The sequence below is a fragment of the Podarcis filfolensis genome (genome assembly GCF_964270895.1).
Source record: "Podarcis filfolensis genome assembly, chromosome: 14".
NCBI lineage: Eukaryota > Metazoa > Chordata > Lepidosauria > Squamata > Lacertidae > Podarcis > Podarcis filfolensis.
In genome coordinates, this window is record NC_139616.1 from 50,720,072 (window position 1) to 50,743,573 (window position 23,502).

At 50.4% G+C, this 23,502-nt stretch overlaps 1 protein-coding gene across 3 annotated transcripts in view; it reads right to left on the reverse strand.

Moving 5' to 3' along the window:
• Positions 1-914: 914 nt before the first annotated feature.
• The window catches only part of RADIL (Rap associating with DIL domain), a 79,470-nt gene continuing 56,882 nt past the window's right edge, over positions 915-23,502 (reverse strand). For all 3 annotated transcript variants that reach the window (XM_083585584.1, XM_083585586.1, XM_083585585.1), the window contains 10 exons: positions 23,172-23,332; positions 21,740-21,852; positions 17,479-17,716; positions 15,966-16,138; positions 14,403-14,553; positions 11,578-11,768; positions 6,704-7,118; positions 4,384-4,523; positions 3,002-3,141; positions 915-2,835 (listed from right to left, as the gene is read on the reverse strand). In XM_083585584.1, coding sequence (XP_083441710.1) covers positions 2,727-2,835; positions 3,002-3,141; positions 4,384-4,523; positions 6,704-7,118; positions 11,578-11,768; positions 14,403-14,553; positions 15,966-16,138; positions 17,479-17,716; positions 21,740-21,852; positions 23,172-23,332 — 1,831 coding nt within the window. In that variant the 3' untranslated portion in view covers positions 915-2,726. The remainder of the gene's footprint in view (positions 2,836-3,001; positions 3,142-4,383; positions 4,524-6,703; positions 7,119-11,577; positions 11,769-14,402; positions 14,554-15,965; positions 16,139-17,478; positions 17,717-21,739; positions 21,853-23,171; positions 23,333-23,502) is intronic.

A 23,502-nucleotide genomic window follows, 5' to 3' on the forward strand; every position in this document is an offset into this window, starting at 1 on the left:
CATCCTGTTCTCACCATGGCCGACCAGATGCCCCGATGGGGAGCCCGCAAGCAGGAGCTGCGCCCAAGACCCCTTTGCCCAGCTGCAATTCTCAGCAATGCAGAGCTCTATAGATGGTCTGATATAGTAAAAGGTAAAGGACCCCTGGATGGTTAAGTCTAGTCAAAGGCGACTGGGGGGTTGTGGCGCTCATCATGCTTTCAGGCCGAGGGAGCCGGCATTTGTCCACATACAGCTTTCTGGGTCATGTGGCCAGCAGGAATAAACCACTTCTGGTGCAACGAGAAACCAGCCAGAGCGCACAGAAACGCCGTTTACCTTCTCGCCGGAGCGGTACCTATTTATCTACTTGCACTTTGATGTCCTTTTGAACTGCTAGGTTGGCAGGAGCAGGGACCGAGCAACGGGAGCTCACCCTGTCACGGAGATTCAAACGGCTGACCTTCCGATCAGCAAGCCCTAGGCTCTGTGGTTTAGACCGCAGCGCCACCCACCTCTGATATAGTGCAACCTAATAATAGCTGCCGGTATCAGGCCAGTGGCCCATCTGGCCCAGCATCTCTTTCCGCACTGAGTTTTCCTCTGGCACGAGGCATTTTCAGGCCCCCCGCCTTGCTGACACCAGGCTCTGGGAAGGGCGTGCAAGGCCCCTCACAGCCTTCCAGAGTCCTTGCTGACATTTCCAGGGCGCTATATGGTATGGATAGTCGCACTGGCATTTTCCGGACGGGGCGCAATTCTGCCTTTGTGCACAAACCGCTGTGAATGTAACCTCCCTGTAAGTTGCCCCAGCCTGCTCTGCAACCGTGCGCCTCTTGAGTCTGTGTGAATGGTGTTCCCCTTCCCGGCACTCCTTTGCCTTCCCTTTTGCAAAAATGAACACAGAGCCCAGAATGAGACACGGCTGCCAAGCCTTGTTACGACGGTTGCTAGTTTTACTGTATCCAGTTATTTAACCCAGAGGAAAGGAGCTTGGACATACCGGCCCTTTGTCCCTGGCCTTGTTCTCTTATCACATCGACTGCAATACTGTAACTATATATACATTATTATTATTTTTAAAAAAGATGCACAGTATTAACAAACAAAGGTTGTCGCCATTCCTCAATCCAGGGTGAAAAACAGCTGTCTTTCAGCCCAGTGAACTGAGGACGTTCATCCCGGCAGAAGGGATTGAAAATGTTTGTCTTTCGGCTTGAGATAAATGCTGCTTTAATACTGTTCGCCTAGAAAACGGAAGCTTCTCCTGTTCATTGGGGTATTGGAGGAGGTCCTGTGTAAATGAGATAAAGTCTCCCTGCGTGAATGGGACAACTGATGAAACTTCACTTGAATCACTGGCGTATTTTGGCTTCTTTTCCTGATCGGCCGCCCGGCACACAAAGGACAGTGGGCAGCATAGCTCTTGTGGCCGTAATAAGTGGAACTGCCGTGTGACGTGGCAAGGGCCAGTCCATTTGAAAAGGGCCAGGTTCATTCGAGGAAGATGGATTGGCTATTGGCTACAGCAGCCCTGTTGAACCTCCTTGCTCAGAGGCAGTTGAGCTGCTGAATGCCGGTTGCAGGGAGAGCGGCTGCCTTCACGGTCTTCTTTGTGAGCTCCCTGAAGAAGGCGTCTTGCCCAGCCGCAATTCAGAGAGAGGCTCCTGGGCTTGGAGACTTAGACTAGGTCTGTTGCGGCCGGGCATGGCTCTCTCATGCGCTTCTTAAGCAGGTGTTGAGACAGCCCAGCGAATTTGGAGGAATCCTGCCAGATTTAGGGCTGTCCGCTAAAGTCCCCGTGTCTATCCATCATTGGGTCTTAGGTTTGATAGAGGTGTGCATTTGGGGTGGCCAATAGCCATAAACGGGGGGGGGGGGCGGGGAAGGGGCTGGCTGTGAGTCCCCTTTAATAATAATAATAATTTTATTTATACCCCGCCCATTTGGAACAGGTTCCCAGCCTCCTATCTCTCTCTGCTGCCTGACATCTGTTTCCCCTCTCTGGGACTTTGTGGGTTTAGCTTTTCTCCCTTACTCCAGGCTTTGGGTATCCTGCGGACTCCGACTCCCATCAGCCCCTGTCAGGATGATGGGAACTGTAGTTCAGCAACAGCGAGCGAGTGTCAGGCTCCAGGGGCAGTGCTTTCCACCTCTCGTCCTGCACATGCACTGTGTCATATTTTGCATCCTCATCTTACCCTGGCCACGGCAGCTTCTCCCCCCTGGGCTTGTGCATTAGCAGTTAATTAAGCGACAACAAGCTCATTTTCTCCCAGGTGTTTTTGCAGCAGAGGCAGGGAGGCAGCGGTCGAGGGCTTGGGATGTTGCTGCAAGGCTAAGGTCCCATCCATGCTGGGTGTACAAACAGCTGGTCTCGAAATTCTCCAGTTGCAATGAGAGCAGGCGGCCACAATGGGGCAGCGCAGCCTCTCTTTAAGTCGCTAGCTGTTGGCACCTGATGTCTGCAAGAGCGAAGCCCAGCCTTTGGCTCTGAGACCGCAGCAATTCAAACCATCTTGACGGTTCCAGAGCTGGGAGAGCAGAGTTTGCTTTTGAGGCCAGGCGTAGTCTGGTGTTGCTGCTTGCAGGCACTTACGAGGGGCTGGTGGGAGCCTGCAGCCGGGGTGCCCCATTGCAAGAAGTCTCCCTAGGCTGTGCTCATGGCCCCGATCCCTTGTGCCTGATGCAGCTTGCACTGTTGGAGAACCCAGGAGAGCTGTTTCGGAGGCACCTCTTCTTTTATTTCAAGGGGAAGGTGAGGAGCTGAAGCTGATTTTCTTGGCAGCCTCAAGGTCTGATTTGGCCACCAGGAAGCGCAGCTTCTTGCCCCCCGATCGGATGAGGTCGACGGCACTGAAAGAAGAAGGGGAGCAGGGGGAGGGGAAAGCCCATCAGAAGGAGTGGGCGAGAGCGAGAAGGCAGGATGCGGCCTTCCGCTGAGCCACATAATCGGGGGTCCACCTTGCAGCCCCTCTCCTTCCCTCCCCACCCCCACCAAGCCTCCCTCCTCTTTCCCTACCTCTGGTAATCAGAGCCAATGAGGCTCGTGCCGTTGACAGCCAGGATCCGGTCCCCAATGGAGAGCCTGCCATCTGCTGCTGCAGGGCTGTCGTGGATCAGGGTCCGGATGTAGATCCCGGGGGAGTTCAGGGGCGTGTGCTGAAGAGGATGGGGGGAGAGAAGGCAAAGCGGGAGTCAGCAGAGAGGTCAACGCCAGCTCTCTCGCCAATGGATGGAGGCGTTTGCAGGAGCCCACTGTTGGACGGTCTCACTGGGAAACTCCTGGGCTGCCTTCTTGTCATCTCTTCTTGCAACTGGTTGGCAGTTTGTTTCCAGGCTCGATTCAAGGGGCTCGTGTTGGTGTTTAAAGCCCCGAACAACTCGGGATGCAAAGACCTGAAAGGTCCTCTCTCCCCTCCAGACTCCCTCGGGTGCTACGGTGTAGGAGCCCCTCCTGGCTCTTCCTCTGCTGTCAGAGGCTCAGAAGGGGGTGGTGACTTAGGAGAGGGCCTTCTCTGCGGTGGCCCCGCTATGGGACTGTCCCAGCTGTGGGACTCCCTCCCTAGAGAGGTGCACCAGGCACCTTCACTGCACAGCTTCCTCTTTGCCCTGGGATTTGACGCCACCCAAAGATCCGCCTGTGGCATTTGCCCTCCTAGGTGTGTGACATCATACTGAGTTCATAAGGAAAGGGTTAACTAATTGTAAAATGACTAACCCATGGGAACCCAAGGGGCAGAGTTAACTGTGTATAAGGTTTAAGCACAGAGGGGTTTTTTGGGGGGAGTAGAGTTAGAGTTGTTGAGAAGACAGTCTGGAGTTAGAAGAGACAGAAAAGTCTGTGGGCTGGACTAGTCTGGTGGGAGAGAGTGAGAGAATTTGTTAAGAGGAGTCAGTCAAATAGTTGAGATAATCAGTCAGAAGGTATTAGGAAGGTATAGGCCAGTAAAGAAACTAAAATTAAGATACTGACAAGAATATTATCTGAGAAACCATAAACTTGTTAATGTCTGTAAAATAAACTTGTTTTTTGGTTCACTTTTAACAACTGACTGGACTCAGTGTTTTACCAGAGAGTAACTGGTTGGTGGCAGCGGGGGCACAGTGGTGGCACAGGGGTCAACAGACCGTTGACCCCTGTGTCTCCCTGGTGTCTCCAAGCAGGGCTGAAACCCTGGAGACCTGATACTTGTCTGTGCATGGACCAGGGCTGGCTCACGTGGGGGTGCCCTCCAGATTTTGTTGGGCTCCAAATTCCCCTTGGTCCCAGCAGCCAGCATGGACAATGGCGGGATGGTGATGGCGGGAGCTGTGTACCTCTCCATCTGCGCAGCTTTCCCTACCAGCCCTTCTTTGGCAGCAGACCGAAAGCGACTGAAGCTGGGAGAGCGAGAAACTCACCAGGCCGTCGATCAGCCCCATTCCCAAGCCGATGGGCCCCTTTTCCAGCTCCACGACGAAGACGTAGCAAAAATCGTCCGCGGCCGAGCTGCGGCTCGAAGAGGCTGGTGTTGGAAAGTCGTAGGGCGTTGGCGAAGAGCCTGGGGTCAGAAGGAAGGTGGTTTGTGAGCTTGTCCCTTGCAAGCAACACCTTCTAAATATGAGAACTTAAGGAGAGGCTGCTGGATCAGGCCCAGGGCCCATCTAGTCCAGCGTCATGTTCTCAAAGTGGCCAACCAAACGCCTGTGAGGAACCGGCAAGCGTTTCTCTCATATGTAAGTTTTATTGTTGGCCAGGTTTTCCTGACCCAGTGGTCAATGGTTTTTATTTTCCCATTTCTGTGAGCAATACACTCTTTCGCTGCTGTCAGCAGTATGGTAAATCGGCTGTAAATCACATTTAAACTGCAAGGACCTTCTGACCAAGTGCACACAACCAGCGCTGGGAGCTTGCGCAGGCTGCAGCGAGACCTCAAAGTGCAGCTGTTTTTGTGAAATAAATGGGAGCTCGGAGGCCAAGCGTCAGAAGCCTCTGAGCCCAACCCAAGGCTGGAGCTGCCAATGACAAGGGCTGCTCCCAGCTGCTTCCACCCAGTGACTCAGAGGCGGGAGCACAAGCTGCTAACACTGCATTTTGCTGCTGAAGGCTGGGAGAGGATCTGGCAACTGAAATGGGCTCCCGTCTACCTCCAGTTCCCTCCCAGGAGCTGCAATTCCAACGTGGACGGGCTCTGCCCACCAATGGGCTTGCCTCGTGAGCCACAGCTCTTGCAAAGCAAGCCTAGGCAAGAGTCCTAGAAGGCAACTGGTAGGGCGGGAGGCAGGGAGCCCACCACCAGGGGGTGCCAGAGCCAACGACAAGCAAAGCCAACGAATTCTAGTCCCTCTGCCCCCAAATCTTCCTCCTCCTCCCTGGTGAATTCTACAAGGGAATCACCGAGACGGATCCTCAGGCGAAGGAAGGCCTATACATTCCATTAACAGTAATATTAATATTTACAGCTTGTTTTCACCAGATAAGAATCTGACCCATTGCTTCTTTCAGAGACTTGCATAGCCCACAAAGTTTTATGTTTTTATGGTTTTATGTTTTCAAGAGAATCCATCAAGAGTGCATAATTTGTGACTTTCAGAGATTTAGAAGATTTCTGTTTATTTGGTTTTGCAGAGAGTGCATATTTCATATTGTTTAATGTTCTGTAGAGATTATAGGAGGAGTTTATATTGACATCACATTGTTGTACTTGGTCGTCGTGTTGCCTTTGGATATTACTGAAGTAAGAGGGCAGGAAGGTTGGTGAGGCAGCACCCCATCTGCCCTAGTGCACCAGCGCCTCCTGAGAGGTTGGCATCACTTCTGCCTGCAGGGTGGCAGGTCCCATTTTGGGGGGAGAGAAAAAACCTCCCCACATGTAGAAAACTACCCCCAAGCTAATGCTGGAACCTCCCTCCCTCCTGTTTTACTTGCTGGAGAATTCTGGGGAGGAATTTGTGCTTAAGCCACGGGGACCAGCATCCCTTGCTATGCCAGTGGGGCGGGGAGACCAAAACCATGCACACCACAGTGTCCATACCAGGCGAGGCCACACAGACGCCGGGGCATCAGTGTGTTGATTCAGGGGCAAAATGGGTGAAGAAAAACAAGCGGAGCTTGAATCCTAGCAAAACAGAGGCAGTGCGTCACTCTTGTGCCCAAGAAAGTGGTCTGTCGGCTGCCCTGGGTGGGGTGGCCCTCCCCCCGAAGGAGCAAGTTTGCAGGTGGGGGGCTGCTTCTGCATCCAGCTTTGTCCCTGGTCTGAGAGCTACGGCCATTCCTGGCCACAAGCAGTTCATGTTCTGGCTGCTTCAATACTAGATTACTGCAGTGTGATGCGTTATTTTGTTATTTACAGATCTAATAAATACAACGAAGTTCAGTTATTGAACGCTTCGGAAGCCAAACAATTTGGAACCCAAACGCCGACAACCCGGAAGTGAATGCTTCTATTTTTGAACAATTTTCGGAGCAAAACAGCTTCTGAGCAGCGTTTTTCATTTTTCTCCCTTGACTTTGCAGCCAGCCCATTGTTCCTCGGTTTTCAAACTTTTCGGAAGCCGGTCTTCCGGAACAGATTAGGTTCAAAAATCGAGGTTCCACTGTATTTGATAATCCATTCAGATGTAACAGTTTGCAATAACTCTCAACAGAATAATTCGGCAGAAACACACTCCCAATTATTATAACAGCCTTCCTGGAAAGGTTCAACTCGCTTGCCCTAGAAAGCGGCTCTTCGTTTCCTACCTTCAAGGGTCGTAGTTTTGGTGCTGCTGAGGCCGTTCCTCCGAGGGTCCGCCGTGGCCTTTCCGGGGGTGGCCTCTGGGGTGAGTTCGAGGCCCGCTGGGTCAAAGGTCAGAGGTGTGTTGGGCGGGGTCAGCAGGCAGGAAGGGTCTGCCGGCGCCGATGGGATGCTGCCCTTCCCCTGGGAGGCCTGCAGGTGGAGCTGGTGGAGACTCTCCTGGAGCCGGAGCTCACAAGCCTCGTTATCCCCGGCGGAACAGTTGGCGCCTGGCGGGACAGGAGAGGGACCCCCGGCTGCCCTGGGCTCCACGCAGCTCACGGGTCTGCGGCGCTGCCAGTTCGCCCGGGCATAGGAGCGCCCCGTCGCCTCTGCCTCCGAGTCCGCCTGGGGGGTGGTTTGGCAGCCGATGGCATCTGTCTTTTAACAGAGAGATACAGGAAAAGAGGAGGCATCAGTCTCTCTTTTACTTATATGAAACCTCTATATCCTGAAATTCATGGGGGGGGGGGCGTTGCAGCAGTTTACTACAGCCATAAAAGAGAACCATGAAAATCATATTAAAAAAAGAATATTAAAATCAGAAATCAGCTAACTATTGTGCAGGGGTTATTATTGCCGTTTACTAAATGTATATACCAGGCTTCATCAAGAGACCACAGGGAGGTTAACGGCATAAAACACAAAATACGTGCTATAATAGTAGGAAAAGAAAAGAAAAAAATACAACCCCCCAGAAAACACATTTAAAAGGTCGTAGGGTGTATAGTTAGCCCAAGACCTGGGAGAAGAGGAACATTTTCATCTGACACCTAAAGGTGTATAATGAAGGCTGCAGGTGAGCCTCCTGGGGAGAGTATTCCACAAGCGGGGAGCCACTGCAGAAAAGGCCCCGTTCTTGTGTTGCCACCCTCTGGACTTCTTGTGAAGAAGGGCCACAGGACAGTTTCAGGTTCTGGGTTAGATGCTATGGGGTGAGGTGTTGTGGTTCTGAGCCATTTAAGGCTTTATAGGTCAAAAACAGCACTTTGATTTGGGCCCAGAAACTGGCAGTTAGTGCAGTAGGGCCAGGATCGGAGCAATACGCTCAAATCGCCTTGCCCTGGTGAGCAACCTGGCCGCTGAATTCTGGTTGTTCTTAATTGCTCGCGTAAACTTGGCAGAACAGAAACGTTTTCAGGAGGCACTGAAAAGTTGGAACAGAAGGTGCCTGCTGAATCTCCAGTGGCAGAGAGTTCCACAGGACTGGGCTGGAGACACTAATTGCTCCATTTCATGTTGTAGTTGGACGAACCTGCCAGGATGGGATAGAAGGATTCAGGTAGTCTTTGAGGCATCCAGGCCCTAAGTTGTTCAGGGCTTTGTCAATTAATACAAGGACCGTGAACCTGGCTCCGTAGCAGAGGGACAGCCAGCCCAGATGCTACAGAAGAGTGGAGCCTTCAAAGCATCCTCATCCTCCTCGATGGGAAGAAGAGGCAAAGGTCTGGACCCAAAATGCAGGACATGCAAGGCACCATCTAACCTGTTCTAATCTCTCTACAACCCATGGAAAGGGAAATCCACCTCTGGTGGGAGGGAGTTCCACAGTTCATCTCTGAGATGTGTGAAGAAGGACTTGCTTTCCTCCGTCCCGAATCTTCCCGCATTCAGCTTCCTTCACTGGATGCCCACAAGTTCGAGGGCTAACTCTCCCCGTCTTAGCCCCGCTAAGGAGCTTTCCGCCGTCTTTCCATCCCCTCGCTTTCAGGTTAGGGAATTAGCACTAATCCCTCGCATTGGCTTCTGTCTCTCTGAAGCATCAGCCCAGGGAGGCTTTCAGTAAAGGCCAAGAGGGGCTGCAATTGGAGATCAGGCAAAGCAAGGAGGAGTTGGTCTCCAGCACCAGCAGGTGCCATCATGGGGTCATCGATAGGAAGAGATTTGCCAGACTCAGAGGGAGCCCCTTTCCCCTTGGTGCCTGTCAGACACAGCCCTTTAAGGGCTGCTCAGAAAAGCAGTCACAATTCCACCTGAGATAACTAAAACCCAGCAGGAAGAAAAGCAAATTTCGACCACCTGCATAAACAGAGCGCCGGGGGCCCCCTTGTCTCGCTTTGCAAAACTCCCGCAGCTTCCGCTACTCCGAACCGAGTTGCAGCAACAAAGAATCCTCTGAGAATCCTCCGGAAAAACAATCTCTCCAAGGACCTGTTGATGGCATTTTACCATTGTACAGTGGTACCTCGGGTTAAGTACTTAATTTGTTCCGGAGGTCCGTTCTTAACCTGAAACTGTTCTTAACCTGAAGCACCACTTTAGCTAATGGGGCCTCCCGCTGCTGCTGCGCCGCCGAAGCACGATTTCTGTTCTCATCCTGAAGCAAAGTTCTTAACCCGCAGTACTATTTCTGGGTTAGCGGAGTCTGTAACCTGAAGCATCTGTAACCCGAGGTACCACTGTATAGTGTGGACGGATAGTGTGGACGGGGCCTCAGTGTGATTTAACAGACAGGATATTGGACTACAACTGTGGGGAACCAGGGTTTGAATCGCCTCTCAGCCATGGCCTTGGGGCCACTCGCTGCCTGAGGTACCACTGTACTGTTGAGAGTGTATTAACTTATGGTCTGTGTGTGTGGTTTGGGAGCTGCACGGTCGGGGAAAAACAATGCTGTCCAGGGTTGTAAAGACTGCAGAGAGAATAATTGGGCGCACTCTTCCCACCTTGGATCAAATCTATGCTTCCAGGTGCCATAAGAAAGCTGCAGAGATAGTGCAGGATAGTGCGCACCCCGGAAATGATCTCTTTCAGCTTCTGCCTTCTGGAAGAAGGTACAGGGCTATAAAGACTAGGACTAGCTGCCTGAGAAACAGTTTCTATCCAAATGCGATTTGGGTTTTAAATGCAGTGTAAGGTAGTCTCTTCGGGAGTATGTTGTATTTAATTATGGGGTATCAGAGTTTTTAGGGGGCTAACCAGGCTGGGATAGCAGGCTTGTGGGTTTTTGAATGTCTGACGTAGATTTTTTCAGTTTCGTTGTTCTGTATGGGACAATGACAATAAAGATTATCGTATTATCAAGAGTGGAATGGACTCTCTTGCAAGAGGGGCTGGCCGGCCAGCTGACACCCTGAACTGGAGAACTGCAAGCTGCATTTGTTGCCTTGACCTGAAAATGTGTGGGTGCTGATTTCACAACCAGGTGAACCTGCAACCCCAGGGAAAAGGTGGACAATATCGTTCCCAATTCAGGTTATAGGAAGATTTCTTTGCAGACACTCAGCGGAAACAGGCAGGTGGTGTTGAAGGAAAGGTGATGAGCAGGTGCAGGCGCACGTCTGGTGGGGGTTTAACATGCGCACACCTTGGAATTTGAGCCCTCAACTGGTTTTCAATTATTCAGAACCGCTGCTGGATTTCATGTTGGGCTTGCAGCAGCAGCTGCTTTGCTTGTTAGGTGTGAGCCCTAGGGCGACGGAAGGAGCCACAATATTTCAGATGGGGGGGGGGGAGAAGAAAAGACTTGCCCTTTTCCTCAACTCTCTACCAGCGGGGTGAACCCCACTGACAATCTCACGTCCGAGACTATGCAGAATTAGATAAATTCACAGGAAGCATTTGAAAGCTGAGGGACCAGAGATTCTTAGAAGACTGGAGTAAATATATGAACTATCTGAAAAGTAATTGTGGTGAACAGATTATGCTAGTAGGAGTGCAAGAAGTTTTGTAAGGTGGATTATTTGAAATATTGCAAGAAAGACTACAAAAAGAATTATTAGTTGCGGATAATTAAGTGTAATAGGAAATTTTAAAAGGCAGAATAAGTGATAAAGAACGGAAAATCATCAGAGGCGTTAACAGAAGTCAAAAATATTGTATAAGATGTGAAGATATGTTGTATGACTGTTGGAACCGATATGTTAAGAAATCAATAAAAATGTGTATGTGTGTGTGTGTGTGTGTGTGTGACAATCTCACATCCGCAGGTTTGCAAACAATCCAATGCATTCCCGCCCCCATCTCAACAGCTCTCAACATATTCTGCAAAATGTGGGGCAGAGGGGAGATCTTGGTGGCCCTGTGTGGGAAGATCGTTTTGGATCTTGCCCAGACAACCCTCAGGCATAGCAAGGATTGGGTGTATAGACTAAGCAACACCACATGAAATGATTTACCTGAACAGGTAGAGGAGCGACAGACAGAAAGGCAACCTGTCCTTTCTCCTCACTGATTCTTCAAACTCTTAGAAGCTCTTTGCTGGTAAATTAGACTACTTCCTTTTGGGCTTTACTTCCTTCCTGCTTCTTCTCCAAGTTCAGGATGAGCTAGCATGTGCCAGTGGCTCCATACATGTCAAAGCAATACTTAAAGTGGCTTTGTTTGACATAAATATGGTGCAACTGCGTATTACCTGGGAGTCCAGTTCCAAAATGAAAATCGCAAAATGAAATACCTGCCCGCAGACTATCTTGCCAGAGTGGTGCATGCTCTGGTTATCTCCTGCTTGGACTACTGCAACGAGCTCTACGTGGGGCTACCTTTGAAGGTGACCCGGAAACTACAACTAATCCAGAATGCGGCAGCCAGACTGGTGACTGGGAGCGGCCACCAGCTGTTACTGTCAAAAAGTTCTTCCTGATGTTGAGTCAGAATCTCCTTCCTTGTAACTTGAAGCCATAGGTTCGAGTCCTGCTCTCTGGAGCAGCAGAAAACAAGCTTGTTCCATCTTCCACTTGCCAGCCCTTCAGATATTTTAGGTGGCTATCACGGCCGCCTCTCAGTCTCTTCTCCAAGCTAAACATACCCAGCTTGTGACAACTGAGTGTGACGGCCCTTCTTATATCTCAAAGATGTGAGATCAAATGCTCAAGATTCTGGAAAGGCAAAAGAGTTTTACCTTGGGGGTCTCCGCTTCGGGCGAGTCGCTGGGGTGGGGGCTTTTGCTGCGCAAGCTCCACAGGAAGTGGCGGATGTAGAGGAAGTGCTGGTAAATGTTGTCGTCCAGGTGTTCAGCCTCCAGGTCCACCTTGAACCCCCCACTGGGCAGCATGATTGGCGGGTGGCTGTCAAAGGACTCCAGGATGTCATCTAAAGCCCGTTGTGGTGGAAGCAAATGTGTGAGTTTTGAGTTTTCGTCATGCAACCAGAAAGAACAGCCCCCTGCCCCACCGCACATCAACTGAGCATTTTTCATCAGTGCCAAGCTAAGCAGTTGGCTCCTTACCTCTCTCGCCCTGACCTAGCCACTGTGATCCACGCGACCGTCACCTCCAGACTTGATTATTGTAACTCACTCTACGTGGGGCTGCCCTTGAGACTGACCCAGAAACTCCAGTGGGTGCAGAATGCCGCAGCGAGGCTCCTTATGGGGTCCTCACCGTGCGATCACATTCACTCGGTGCTATACCAGCTGCACTGGCTCCCGGTGGAGTACAGGGTCAGGTTTCAGGTTCTGGTTTTAACCTTTAAGGGACGCGGGTGGCGCTGTGGGTTAAACCACAGAACCTAGGGCTTGCCAATCAAAGGTCGCTGTTCGAATCCCTGCGACAGGGTGAGCTCCCGTTGCTCGGTCCCAGCTCCTGCCAACCTAGCAGTTCAAAAGCACCTCAAAGTGCAAGTAGATAAATAGGTACCGCTCCGGCAGGAAGGTAAACGGTGTTTCCATGCACTGCTCTGGTTCGCCAGAGGCAGCTTAGTCATGCTGGCCACATGACCTGGAAGCTGTACGCCGGCTCCCTCGGCCAATAAAGCGAGATGAGCGCCGCAACCCCAGAGTCGTCCACGACCGGACCTAACGGTCAGGGGTCTCTTTACCTTTACCTTTAACCTTTAAAGCCCTATATGGCCTAGGACCCTTGTACCTACGGGACTGCCTCTCCTGGTATGCCCCGTGGAGGACCTTAAGGTCCACAAATGACAACACCTTGGAGGTCCCAAGCCACAAGCTGGTTAGATTGGTCTCAACTAGAGCCAGGGCCTTTTCAGTACTGGCCCCGACTTGGTGGAACGCTCTGTCACAAGAGACTAGGGCCCTGCGAGACTTGACATCTTTCCGCAGGGCCTGCAAGACACAGCTGTTCCACCAGGCCTTTGGCCAAGGCACAGTCTGACCCCCTCTTTCTGTAATCCTCATAGAACTCTAGCCCAATGGTTGCCATTAATTTGATTCTGAATTGATTTTAGAATGAAGTGATTTTTAGAATGCTGTGTTACTTTTATTGTTGTTAGCCGCTCTGAGCCCGGCTTTGGCTGGGGAGGGTGGGCTATAAATAAAATATTATTATTATTATTATTATTATTATTATTATTATTATTATTATGTGCCCCAGAATCCTCTGTGCCGTTTGGAGGGGTGCTACCACACACTCCCCGTTGGCAGGGGATGGGAGAACCACTTTCCAGCCCTGCCTAAACCAGCTAAGGAAGTAGAAATCGGCCGCCCTGTCTCCATCTTTCAGTCTAATTGCTTTGGCACTGATGAGGCTTCTCTGCCGATCGCTTTGGGTACTTGACACAAAATCATTCCTCAAATGTTGATTTAAAAGGTTGCCTTTCCTGGGGGGGGGGGAATGCTTGTTTCCACCGTGATATTTCAGCAGCCTCCTGTTTTTGCCCTAAAAGCTCTGCGGGGAACGATTGGCATCCGTGCTCCGAGACAAGAAAGCATGCAAGGCTGTGGCTGGTGCCGTTTCCCTTGTGCGCAAACGGTGCGAAGACCGCATGCGGCACTCGCCTCTCTCTGAGCAATGTGCCCCTCAAATGTCTCCCATTAATCAAAACGTGCGCTTGGGGGGGGGGGAGCAGGGGAGCGAGCCAAGCGGATTGGTCAGCCCTGCAAAATGACTTTCACCTATGAAATATGAAGCTACGCCTGGGACCCGCAGCAAAATGTTGCAGTAAGTGCTCCCGTTCAAGGTCTTGGCTACAACGACCTTTCCCAGAGCGCTTCGTTCCGTCCCCCGTTCCCACAAGAATCAGCCAGTAATCTGTGCCCCCCCCCAAAACACGGTTAGGGCTGCATTGGGTCCTCTCTCGACTTGAGATTTTCTTTTCTGAAGTGTTTTCGTATTTTGAAAGACTGGCAGAGGGTTTCAGAAAGGGGACTTCCCCAGCCCTGCTTGGGGGTGTCAGGGATTCGTAGAATTGTAGGGACACAGAGGGTCATCTAGTCCTACCCCCATCAAGGCAGGAATGTAATTGGTGACGAGGGGTGGGCATCCAATCAGCACTGAAGTCCGAACCCATTCAGAGAAATGGGGACATTTGAACTGCATACACCGGGGTCAGCAAACTTTTTCAGCAGGGGGCCAGTCCACTGTCCCTCAGACCTTGTGGGGGGCTGGACTATATTGGGGGGGGGGGGGAAATATACGAATTCCTATGCCCCACAAATAATCCAGAGATGCATTTTAAATAAAAGCACACATTCTACTCATGTAAAAACACCAGGCAGGCCCCACAAATAACCCAGAGATGCATTTTAAATAAAAGGATGCATTCTACACATGTAAAAACATGCTGATTCCCCGACCATCTGTGGGCCGGATTTAGCAGGCGATTGGGCCGCATCCGGCCCCCGGGCCTTAGGTTGCCTACCCATGGCATACACATTGTTTCTTTAAGTATTTCCCCCATTGCCCCTTCTGACTCTCGCCTTCTACGATTCCCCCACGATTCTCGACAGAATCCCTCGCCGGGCAACCCGGCCGTGGCTGATCTTACCTGTTCTGAAGGCTGCCAGGCTATCTTCCTTGCTGGGCTGCCAGGCTGGTACACAGCCCATGTCGGACGAGGCCTGGTACTGGGTGAGGATGTGGTGCAGCTGGGCAGGATTGAGGGCAGGGAATTCGGCTCTCAGCACAGGCCAGGTCATCTGAGCAAAGCAAGAGAGGGATGGGTGAGGTGTTGCAAAGGGATGATCTCCACGGCCATCACTGGGCAGCTGGCGCCACCCTCAGACGTGCGCTGCCAACATCACGGGATTGTGAGGATCTTAGACGCTGAGATTTCAGAGACCAAACCTGAGACCTAGGGGACCGGCTGGACACTGAGAGGTCGTGGCCGGAGACTGCTGAGCGGGCACTGGGAGAAGGGGGGTTGGAGACTGACTTGGAGGAAGGGATCAGTGATCTGGGAGAGCCTGGAAGACGAGGCTCAGAGGCAGGAGAAGCTGCAAGATTGGAGAGCAAAAAGCAGGTGCCAGAGGAGGGAGAGATGGGTTGGGATGGTGAAGAGTCAAGGCCAGGCATAGGCAAACTCAGCCCTCCAGATGTTTTGGGACTACAACTCCCATCACCCCTAGCTAACAGGACCAGTGGTCAGGGATGATGGGAATTGTAGTCTCAAAACATCTGGAGGGCAGAGTTTGCCTATGCCCGGTCAAGGCCTTCCACACCTCCTCCTCCTGCCCCACCACCCCTGCTTCACTGAGGGGAAGGGGGAGGGGAGGAGAGCATCACCCCCCCCAGAAAGGTTATTCAAAAATTTCCAGAGATAGAGGTTAATTGAAAGAAGGGAAGAGGGAGGGGAGGAGAGCATTACCTCCCAGAAAGGTTATGCAATAATTTGCAGCGATAGAGGTTAACTGGGAGGGGGGGGAGAGGGGAGGAGGAGAGCATCACCACCCCAAAAGACTATGCAATAATTTCCAGAGATAGAGGTTAATTGGGAGGGGGAAGAGGGGGGAGGAGAGCATCACCCCCCAGAAATATGCAATAATTTCCAGAGATAGAGGTTAATTGGGAGGGGGAAGAGGGGGGGAGAGCATCACCCCCCAGAAAGACTATGCAATAATTTGCAGAGATAGAGGTTAATTGGGGGGGGGGAGAGCATCAACCCCCCCCGAAAGGTTATGCAAAAATTTCCAGAGATAGAGGTTAATTGGGAGAGGGGAAGAGGGAGGGGAGGAGAGCATTACCCCCAGAAAGACTATGCAATAAGAGATGGAAGTTTATTGGGAGAGGGGAGGAGGGCAGGACATTCCTGCCCCGTTTGAGGCCATGCAATAATCTGCATCCAGCTCCTGCTGGGCTGAAGCTTTCAAGCTGCAGGCAGCCTCCTCAATTAAATTATTTTTTTTAAAGGTGCCCTCGCCCAGCTGGAGAGTCAAGCCCCCTCCGTCCGTTCTGCCACCTGCAAGGGGTTAGCAGACAAGCCTGGAGACTTTGGGTCAGTCCCCGGAGACCTGGCAACCCTACTCACGAGACAGTGGCTGCGGGCACATAAAACTCCCCCCTGCTGGACTGCCCAACTGGACGTGCCCCTTTGAGGCCAAGGGCTCCTCACCTGCGCCAGCTGGGAGTTTGGCATGGCCAAGAGGCTGGCCACGCTGGAGAGCTTGCCAAAGAACTCGTCCGCCAGCTGCCCAAAGCCCACACGCTGTGCCCATTCCAGGAGCAGCCGAAGGGTGGCACGGACTCTCACGCCTTTCGACCAATGGAAGCAGCCCAAGGAGGAGCCTGGGGAGGAGGAGGAAGAGGAGGAGGAGAAGAGGAAGGTCACGGAAGGATCACCAGCTTCGGATGTGCATTGTCAGATTGCCCAGTTGACCCCCTGATGCTCCTGAGATCCTCATTTCTGCCAGGTTTTTCCATTTCAAATAATTTACAGGCGCTTCTTAGATTTTATTTCATTTACTTATTGAATTATTGATTGAATTATTGATTGATTGATTGATTGATTGATTCGTACCCCTCCTTTCCCCCTGACAGCTAAAAACAGAGGGTGTGCGGAACAATAATTATGAAACAATTAAACCTTGATAGAATTAAATCTCTCTCCAGATCCCCATCTCCGGATCAAGCTGCCTTGAGCACTGTTTTAACTATGGAAAGGCGGCGTATAAATAAAATGACAATGATGATGATCTCTTGCCAGCATCCTTGGTCCTCCTGTGGGAATGTTCAGGGAGGCAGGAAAGGATATATTGTTTAATTTTATCCTTCCCAAATTGTGTTAACAAGTTCTGTGATTTAGTAGATTAACACCCCCCTTTTAAACTTACACAGCAGATAGGTTTGCCAGGCTTGCATAAGCCTCTAGAATATGTTTCCTGGTAATTCCCCTTTTATTCCCTCCTAAAAAGAATAGACACAGCACAGTCTTGTACAAAAGTATAAAAGACTTTACTCACACGTTCCGTTCACAAATGGATCCCAGAAGGCACATTTAAGTTACAAAATACAGTGATACCTCGGGTTACAGATGCTTCAGGTTGCGCTTTTTTCGGGTTATGGACCACCGAAACCCAGAAGTACCGGGTTACTTCTGGGTATTGGCATCTGCGCATGCACAGAAGCGCTAAATCGTGCTTTGTGCATGCACAGAATCGCCAAATAGCAACCCGTGCATGTGCAGACACGCTGCTGCTGGTTGCGAACGCTGTGGGTTGTGAACGTGCATCCTGCACGGATCATGTTCATGACCCAAGCGTCCGCTGTATATACACCTGGAATCTATCCCATAAGGAGATAGTTCCTTTGTCCTCTCTTGGCTGGAAACCAAGAGAGCATCTCAAGCTAAGGAGATGTTGCTTCTTCAAGGAATGGAGTCAGAGAGAGAGAGAGAGATGGCTGCCTGCCCTGTGTTATTTTGTTACCGGCACAGGTAAGGTCACACCCACCTCTGCTCACCTGCAGAGGAAGTTTGTCCCAGCCCAGGAGGAAACAGGAAGTTTATCTACTGGCTGGACAAACATCCCTCTTCATGTCTAAACATGTCCACTCTAGGAATGTAGTATCTGACTCCTCTGTGTTTCACACCCCCCACCTCCCACCTGGAAGCTCCTCCCACCACTCACCTTTTTCCATCAGCTGGTTGAAGAGGAGGGTGTTGGAGAAGAAGAACAGGTAGGCAAACATCTGGGAGCTGATTTCGAGGTGCACCTCATATTGGCGGAGGAGGTCCAGGCTGGCCTGGTAGGTCGACACCACTTTGCGTATCTCCTCAGGAAGAGGCGGGGAAGAGAGCCAGCCCTCTCGCCCTTCGCTCTGGAAGGGGTTGCAGTCCAACAAGGGCGGCAAAGACACGTACAGAGACTGGACAGGGATGGGGAGAGAGAAAGGGTGGCTCAGCTCATACCAAATGTTCTGAGGAGGGGCGAGCGACCCACTTTGGTCCCACGTAGCGCTGGGGAAGCGTTGCAGCTTGTGTGTGTGTGTGTCTATTTATCTGGATATTCATGTTTGTGTGTATCTATTTATCTTTTTGAATTATGATGCTGGAGGAGACTCTTGAGAGTCCCATGGACGGCAAGAAGATCAAACCTCTCCATTCTGAAGGAAATCAGCCCTGAGTGCTCACTGGAAGGACAGATCCTGAAGCTGAGGCTCCAAGACTTTGGCCACCTCATGAGAAGAGAAGACTCCCTGGAAAAGACCTTGATGTTGGGAAAGATGGAGGGCACAAGAAGAAGGGGACGACAGAGGACGAGATGGTGGGACAGTGTTCTCGAAGCTACCAACACAAGTTTGACCAAACTGTGGGAGGCAGTGGAAGACAGGAGTGCCTGGCGTGCTCTGGTCCAGGGGGGTCACAAAGAGTCGGACACGACTAAACGACTAAACAACAACAACATCTATTTATCTAGATGGAACGCCCTCCCATCAGATGTCAAAGAAAACAACAACTACCAGACTTTTAGAAGACATCTGAAGGCAGCCCTGTTTAGGGAAGCTTTTAATGTTTGATGCATTACTGTATTTTAATATTTTGTTGGAAGCCGTCCAGAGTGTGGACGGGGTATAAATTATTATTATTATTATTATTATTATTATTATTATTATTATTATTATTTATTTCTGCACCCACAACAGGCCTCAGGATTCCTGGCTTGGAGCCAACAAACACACACCTTTTTCAAACTTTTGCTTTTGACAGCTCTTTTGTTCAAATCTGGCATTTTGGGAAAGTTGCATTTCCAAAATTAAAAAAAAAAAATCATTGGGTAGCACACACATTAAACTAAGATGCGCTCAGGTTGCCAGGGGTTGGGCTAGATGACCCTCGAGGTCTCTTCCAACTTGACAATTCCATGATTCTATGAAAAGCCTCACACATAGAAGAGTATTGTAGGGTAGGCAATAAATCAGGACTGGAATCATATAATTGTAGCACTGGAAGGGACTCTGCAATACAGGAATCTCGAAACATGGATCCCCTTCCAATTCGAATCCATACTGGACCCTGCTTAGCTTTGCAAATATGCTAGCAGTTTTATTGCTGTGCCATATATTTCATACATTTTTAATTTTCAGAAATGCATTTTTTTATACGTGCCAGTGGTCTGGCATTAATGAAGTCTGCAGTGAGAGAGGGCAGGGCAGGCAGATATGGAGACGGTTGGAATATTGGACCAATCTCCAAGATGGAAAGAACGCGAAGTTTGCAGCTGTCTGGCTTGATTGTGTTAACACATGTCAATAAAGAGGAAAACAGTTTGTCCCCTCCCTCTGCTAATCAATGGATTCTGGTTAATTCAATACAATAGCATATTATTCCTCTTTAAGATTCATCTCAACCCACAACAGTCGTGGGTTTTCATTTTATTCTGGGCTTGAAATCAATAGTCACATCATTCTATTTTTATTGCACCAGCGTGGAGTGTACTATTGAGGGTTTTGTTAACCCTGCGTGGCATTTTCCCCTTGAGTCGCTTTTCTTGCTTTATTCATCATAATAATAATAAAAATTAAGATGGGAGTGGGAAGGACACCGGGAAAAGCTGAGGAAGGAAAGAAGAGGCAGCTTTCCAACCTGGAGGCTTGCTGAATGTGCGCCAGAACTGGCGAAAGACAGAGTCACCCCTCCAAATATAGCATCTTGGAAAGTGTTTCCCCACCCTTCTGGTAAAAGTGCTCATTTCTCTGGCCTTCCAGGCTGCGAGACCTGACTCATTTCGTGAGAGGTTCCTCTCGGCCAGACGCCTGGCGCTCGAGACGAGAACGTCGCAACCCGGGTACTTGGGGCTTTGCAAAGGAGCAAGAAGGCAGGTGGGGAGAGCAAGGCGCCCCCTGCCTTCGAGGAGCTTACACTTCAAATTTCACACCTTCCCGCTGGAATGGTACCTTATTAATCTACAGTGGTACCTCAGGTTACATACGCTTCAGGTTACATACACTTCAGGTTACAGACTCCGCTAACCCAGAAGTAGTACCTCGGGTTAAGGACTTTGCTTCAGGATGAGAACAGAAATTGTGCTTCGGCGGCGCGGCAGCAGCGGGAGGTCCCATTAGCTAAAGTGGTGCTTCAGGTTAAGAACAGTTTCAGGTTAAGAACGGACCTCTGGAACGAATTAAGTACTTGACCCGAGGTACCACTGTACTTGCACTTTTGGTGTGCATTTGAACTGCTAGGTTGGCAGGAGCTGGGACCGAGCAACGGGAGCTCACTCTTTCGCGGGGATTCGAACCACCAACCTTCTGATCGGCAAGCCCAAGAGGCTCGGTGGTTTAGACCACAGCGCCACCCGTGTCCCTATAGTTTGCCAACAGGAGATTCAAAAGACAAGCCCTCTGTTTTGCTGACTTCTCGATGTCTACCCAAAACCATTTGTAATGTATCATGTCTCCAGGTTGCTGGAAGTTGCCCCCCTCCGATCTGATCTCCCTCCCTTTCCCCTTCTCCCCATGACATCACCACAGCCAGCGACGGTTGTCACTGCCATGCACGGCTGGCTGTGCCTGTGGTGCAGTGCAGGATGCGCAGGGCTGTATCTGCAAGGAGACGCTTTCTCTTTGCGCGATGCCAGCCATGTGTGCAGCCGAGGGTCAGGCCTGGAGACACAGCCGTTTCTCTGCATGGGGGGACAGAATGAGCTCTGCAAAGGTTGAGAGAGTCTGTGCCTCTGACTGCAACTGGGGAATGATTCGAGCTAAATAAGCAATCTTGGGTGCTCCTGGGGAGGTCTAGAACGAGGACCCCCCCTCCGCTGCAACACTGGGTAAAGACCGTGATACATGGACCTCATTTTCTTCATCCTCAGGAAGGTTGGTTTGGCAGCTAAAAGGGCCACTTTCACACGACAGGCAAAGATCAACATTAACCTTCTCCCTGACAGGCTTGATTTCTGCTTGCGGGGGGGGGGTTTGCCTTGCATTCAGAAATGTCCACCCTTCCGTCTACCGCAAGCCAGTCTCCCTCCAAGATTGCCTTGCCCCATGCATACCCTCTTGACCCCTTAGATCTGAGGAACTGACCCACATAATACCCCTTCCTCAGACGTAAGGAGTCTGATCTTTTAGACTGGGGGCACCTACGCACTTTGGAACTCCCCGCTGATGGACACCAAGCAGTGGCAGCCTTCGCTGTCTTTTCTCTGCCACCTGCTAAAGAAACCTTTTCACAGAGCCTTGGGCTTGCAGATCAGAAGGTCAGCTGTTTGAATCCCCGCGATGGGGTGAGCTCCCATTGCTCAGTCCCTGCTCCTGCCCACCTAGCAGTTTGAAAGCATGTCAAAGTGCAAGTAGATAAATAGGTACCGCTCCGGCGGGAAGGTAAACGGTGTTTCCGTGGGCTGCTCTGGTTCGCCAGAAGCGGCTTAGTTATGCTGTCCACATGACCTGGAAGCTGTACGCCGGCTCCCTCGGCCAAGAAAGCGAGATGAGCACTGCCAACCCCAGAGTCGGTCACGACTGGACCTAATGGTCAGGGGTCCCTTTACCTTTACCCAGATACCTAGAATGTGTCATGTCTTTTTTATATTGTAATTTTGTGTTGTGAAACACCCTGAGATCTATTGGTATAGGACGGAATACAAATTTAATAATAATAATAATAATAATAATTAATAATAACAAGAAGAAGAAGAATAGAATGCTGGTGTGTGTTTTAGCTTATTGCTGGTTTTTAAAGTCCAAATGTTTTAACTGGTCTGACTGATAGCCTCACTGTTTTATTCTTTCTGTAGACTGCCTTGAGGATTTCTACGCTCGAGTGGCACACGCATTTCATCAAATAAATAAAATAAATATGCGGTTTTTTCCCCCCAGTCTTTGGACCTTGGTCAGGAAAAGCAACCCTCAGCCTCACAGCTCCCTGGAAGTGACAGGGACATGTATTACCTTGGAGATGTAATAGACACACTGCTGGAAGGTATACATAATGACTTCCTCAAGGACTGTCATGGCTTCTTCGCTGGCAGTGATGGTCAGGGAAATGAGAGATTCCTTGGATCCTAAAAGGGAAACAGGAAAAAGAAAGAATGAGGAGAGCTGAGCCCAACATTTGGGGCTGAGCGTTTGCTTCTCGAGAAAAGGCACCTCTGCAGCTTTTCCCAAAAAGCCTTGCATTCGGAGGCCAAAACCTTAATGTGTTTATTTATTGTTAACGTTTGCAAACCGCCCCTTGTGCTGCAGGAACCCAGAGAGGTGAACACACTTAATAATCCCTTAAAGCAATTAATTTAAACATCGTTTTTAAAAATCGCATTAAGATAATGCGCCAGGAAAAGACAGAGAATGAGAAGGGGTTCCAAGTCGGCATGGAAAGAGCCACACGGCCAACTCCACAAATGTGAAGACAGAGAGACTCCCACAGCTCTGCGTGCGTGAAATAACTCAGTGAAGTTTGCTAAGCTTTTAAACCGACCGGGTTTATGGTCTCCTTCGGGTAACAAGAGATGCAGAAATGGAGAGAAAGTGAAATATACTCAGAGTCGCAAAGTGATTTCATGCTCTTTATTCAGCTCATAGTGGTGAGGAGGAATGAATGAATGTCCCCTCAAAGTATCTGCTTTATATACATTATTTACACAATGGGCTGCACATGATTGGCTAATTCCGGAATTCTAGTGTAAGCCAATCAGGTTGTGGATTCACTTCTATCTGGAGCATGATTGGGTGGTTCCTGCCAACCAATCATACTGCTGCATTGTTCTAGGACCAATCAGACTGCTGCATTCTGAATCCTATTGTTCTAGGACCAGTCAGACTGCTGCAGTTTGGATCCTATTCAACTCAGTACATAACAGAAAGCCTGTCCAGCCAGCCAAAAGCACCCCTTCTTTCCAACCAGGCAGGAAGGCAACAGCCCCGTCCAACTTCTGCCCCCCACCCTGATAAAAGGCTCCCATGGGTGTCACTCTGGACCTGTAAAACTCATCTGACTCGGCTGCCATTGGACGCCCTCCCTGCTCGTCTTCAGAGGGAGCGAATCAAGAAGCCTGATTCTTGCCCACCCATGTCAGGGCTGAGTCACATCAGGCTTCCAGTTGGGACTTAGGTGGCTTAGAGGTCCTCCATACCAACCCCACCACCCCACAGAAAACTAGATGGGGAGTAACATGTACAAATGGCTTGAGATACCTATGAGGTCCACAAATTACCATATACTAGCATATATTCAACACAAAAAACAGTAGACAATTTGTTGTTGACAAAGGACAGCTGGACATATAAAGGGCCCCATTACCTTCAGTAGCTTAGGGTCTCATCAAACCTAAATCCGGCCCTGACCCCACCCACTCCAACCAATCTAAAAGCATAATAAAAACACCTTTCATGTCCAGCTCCTCTTCCATGCTCTGGATGTAAACCGGGGATTTCTGCTGGACGAAGTAGAGGATTTCGATGGAGTTCGACATCCAGAAAAGGACGTGCTGCAAGTCGGGCAGCAGGTCTTTGATGGTGAAGCGGGAGAGAGACGCAGGATCCTGGCTGACGAGACAAGCGCAGAGTTGAGAGGCGTCCCGGCAGAGCTACAGGGACACAGTTCGCGCACAAACACAACACCACCTCTCTCCAAACGGATCTTCGAACCTCCGCTTTGCTCACCAGGCTCTGAGAGACCCTCGCAAGATCTCACACAACCGCCTTGAGTTTCCGCA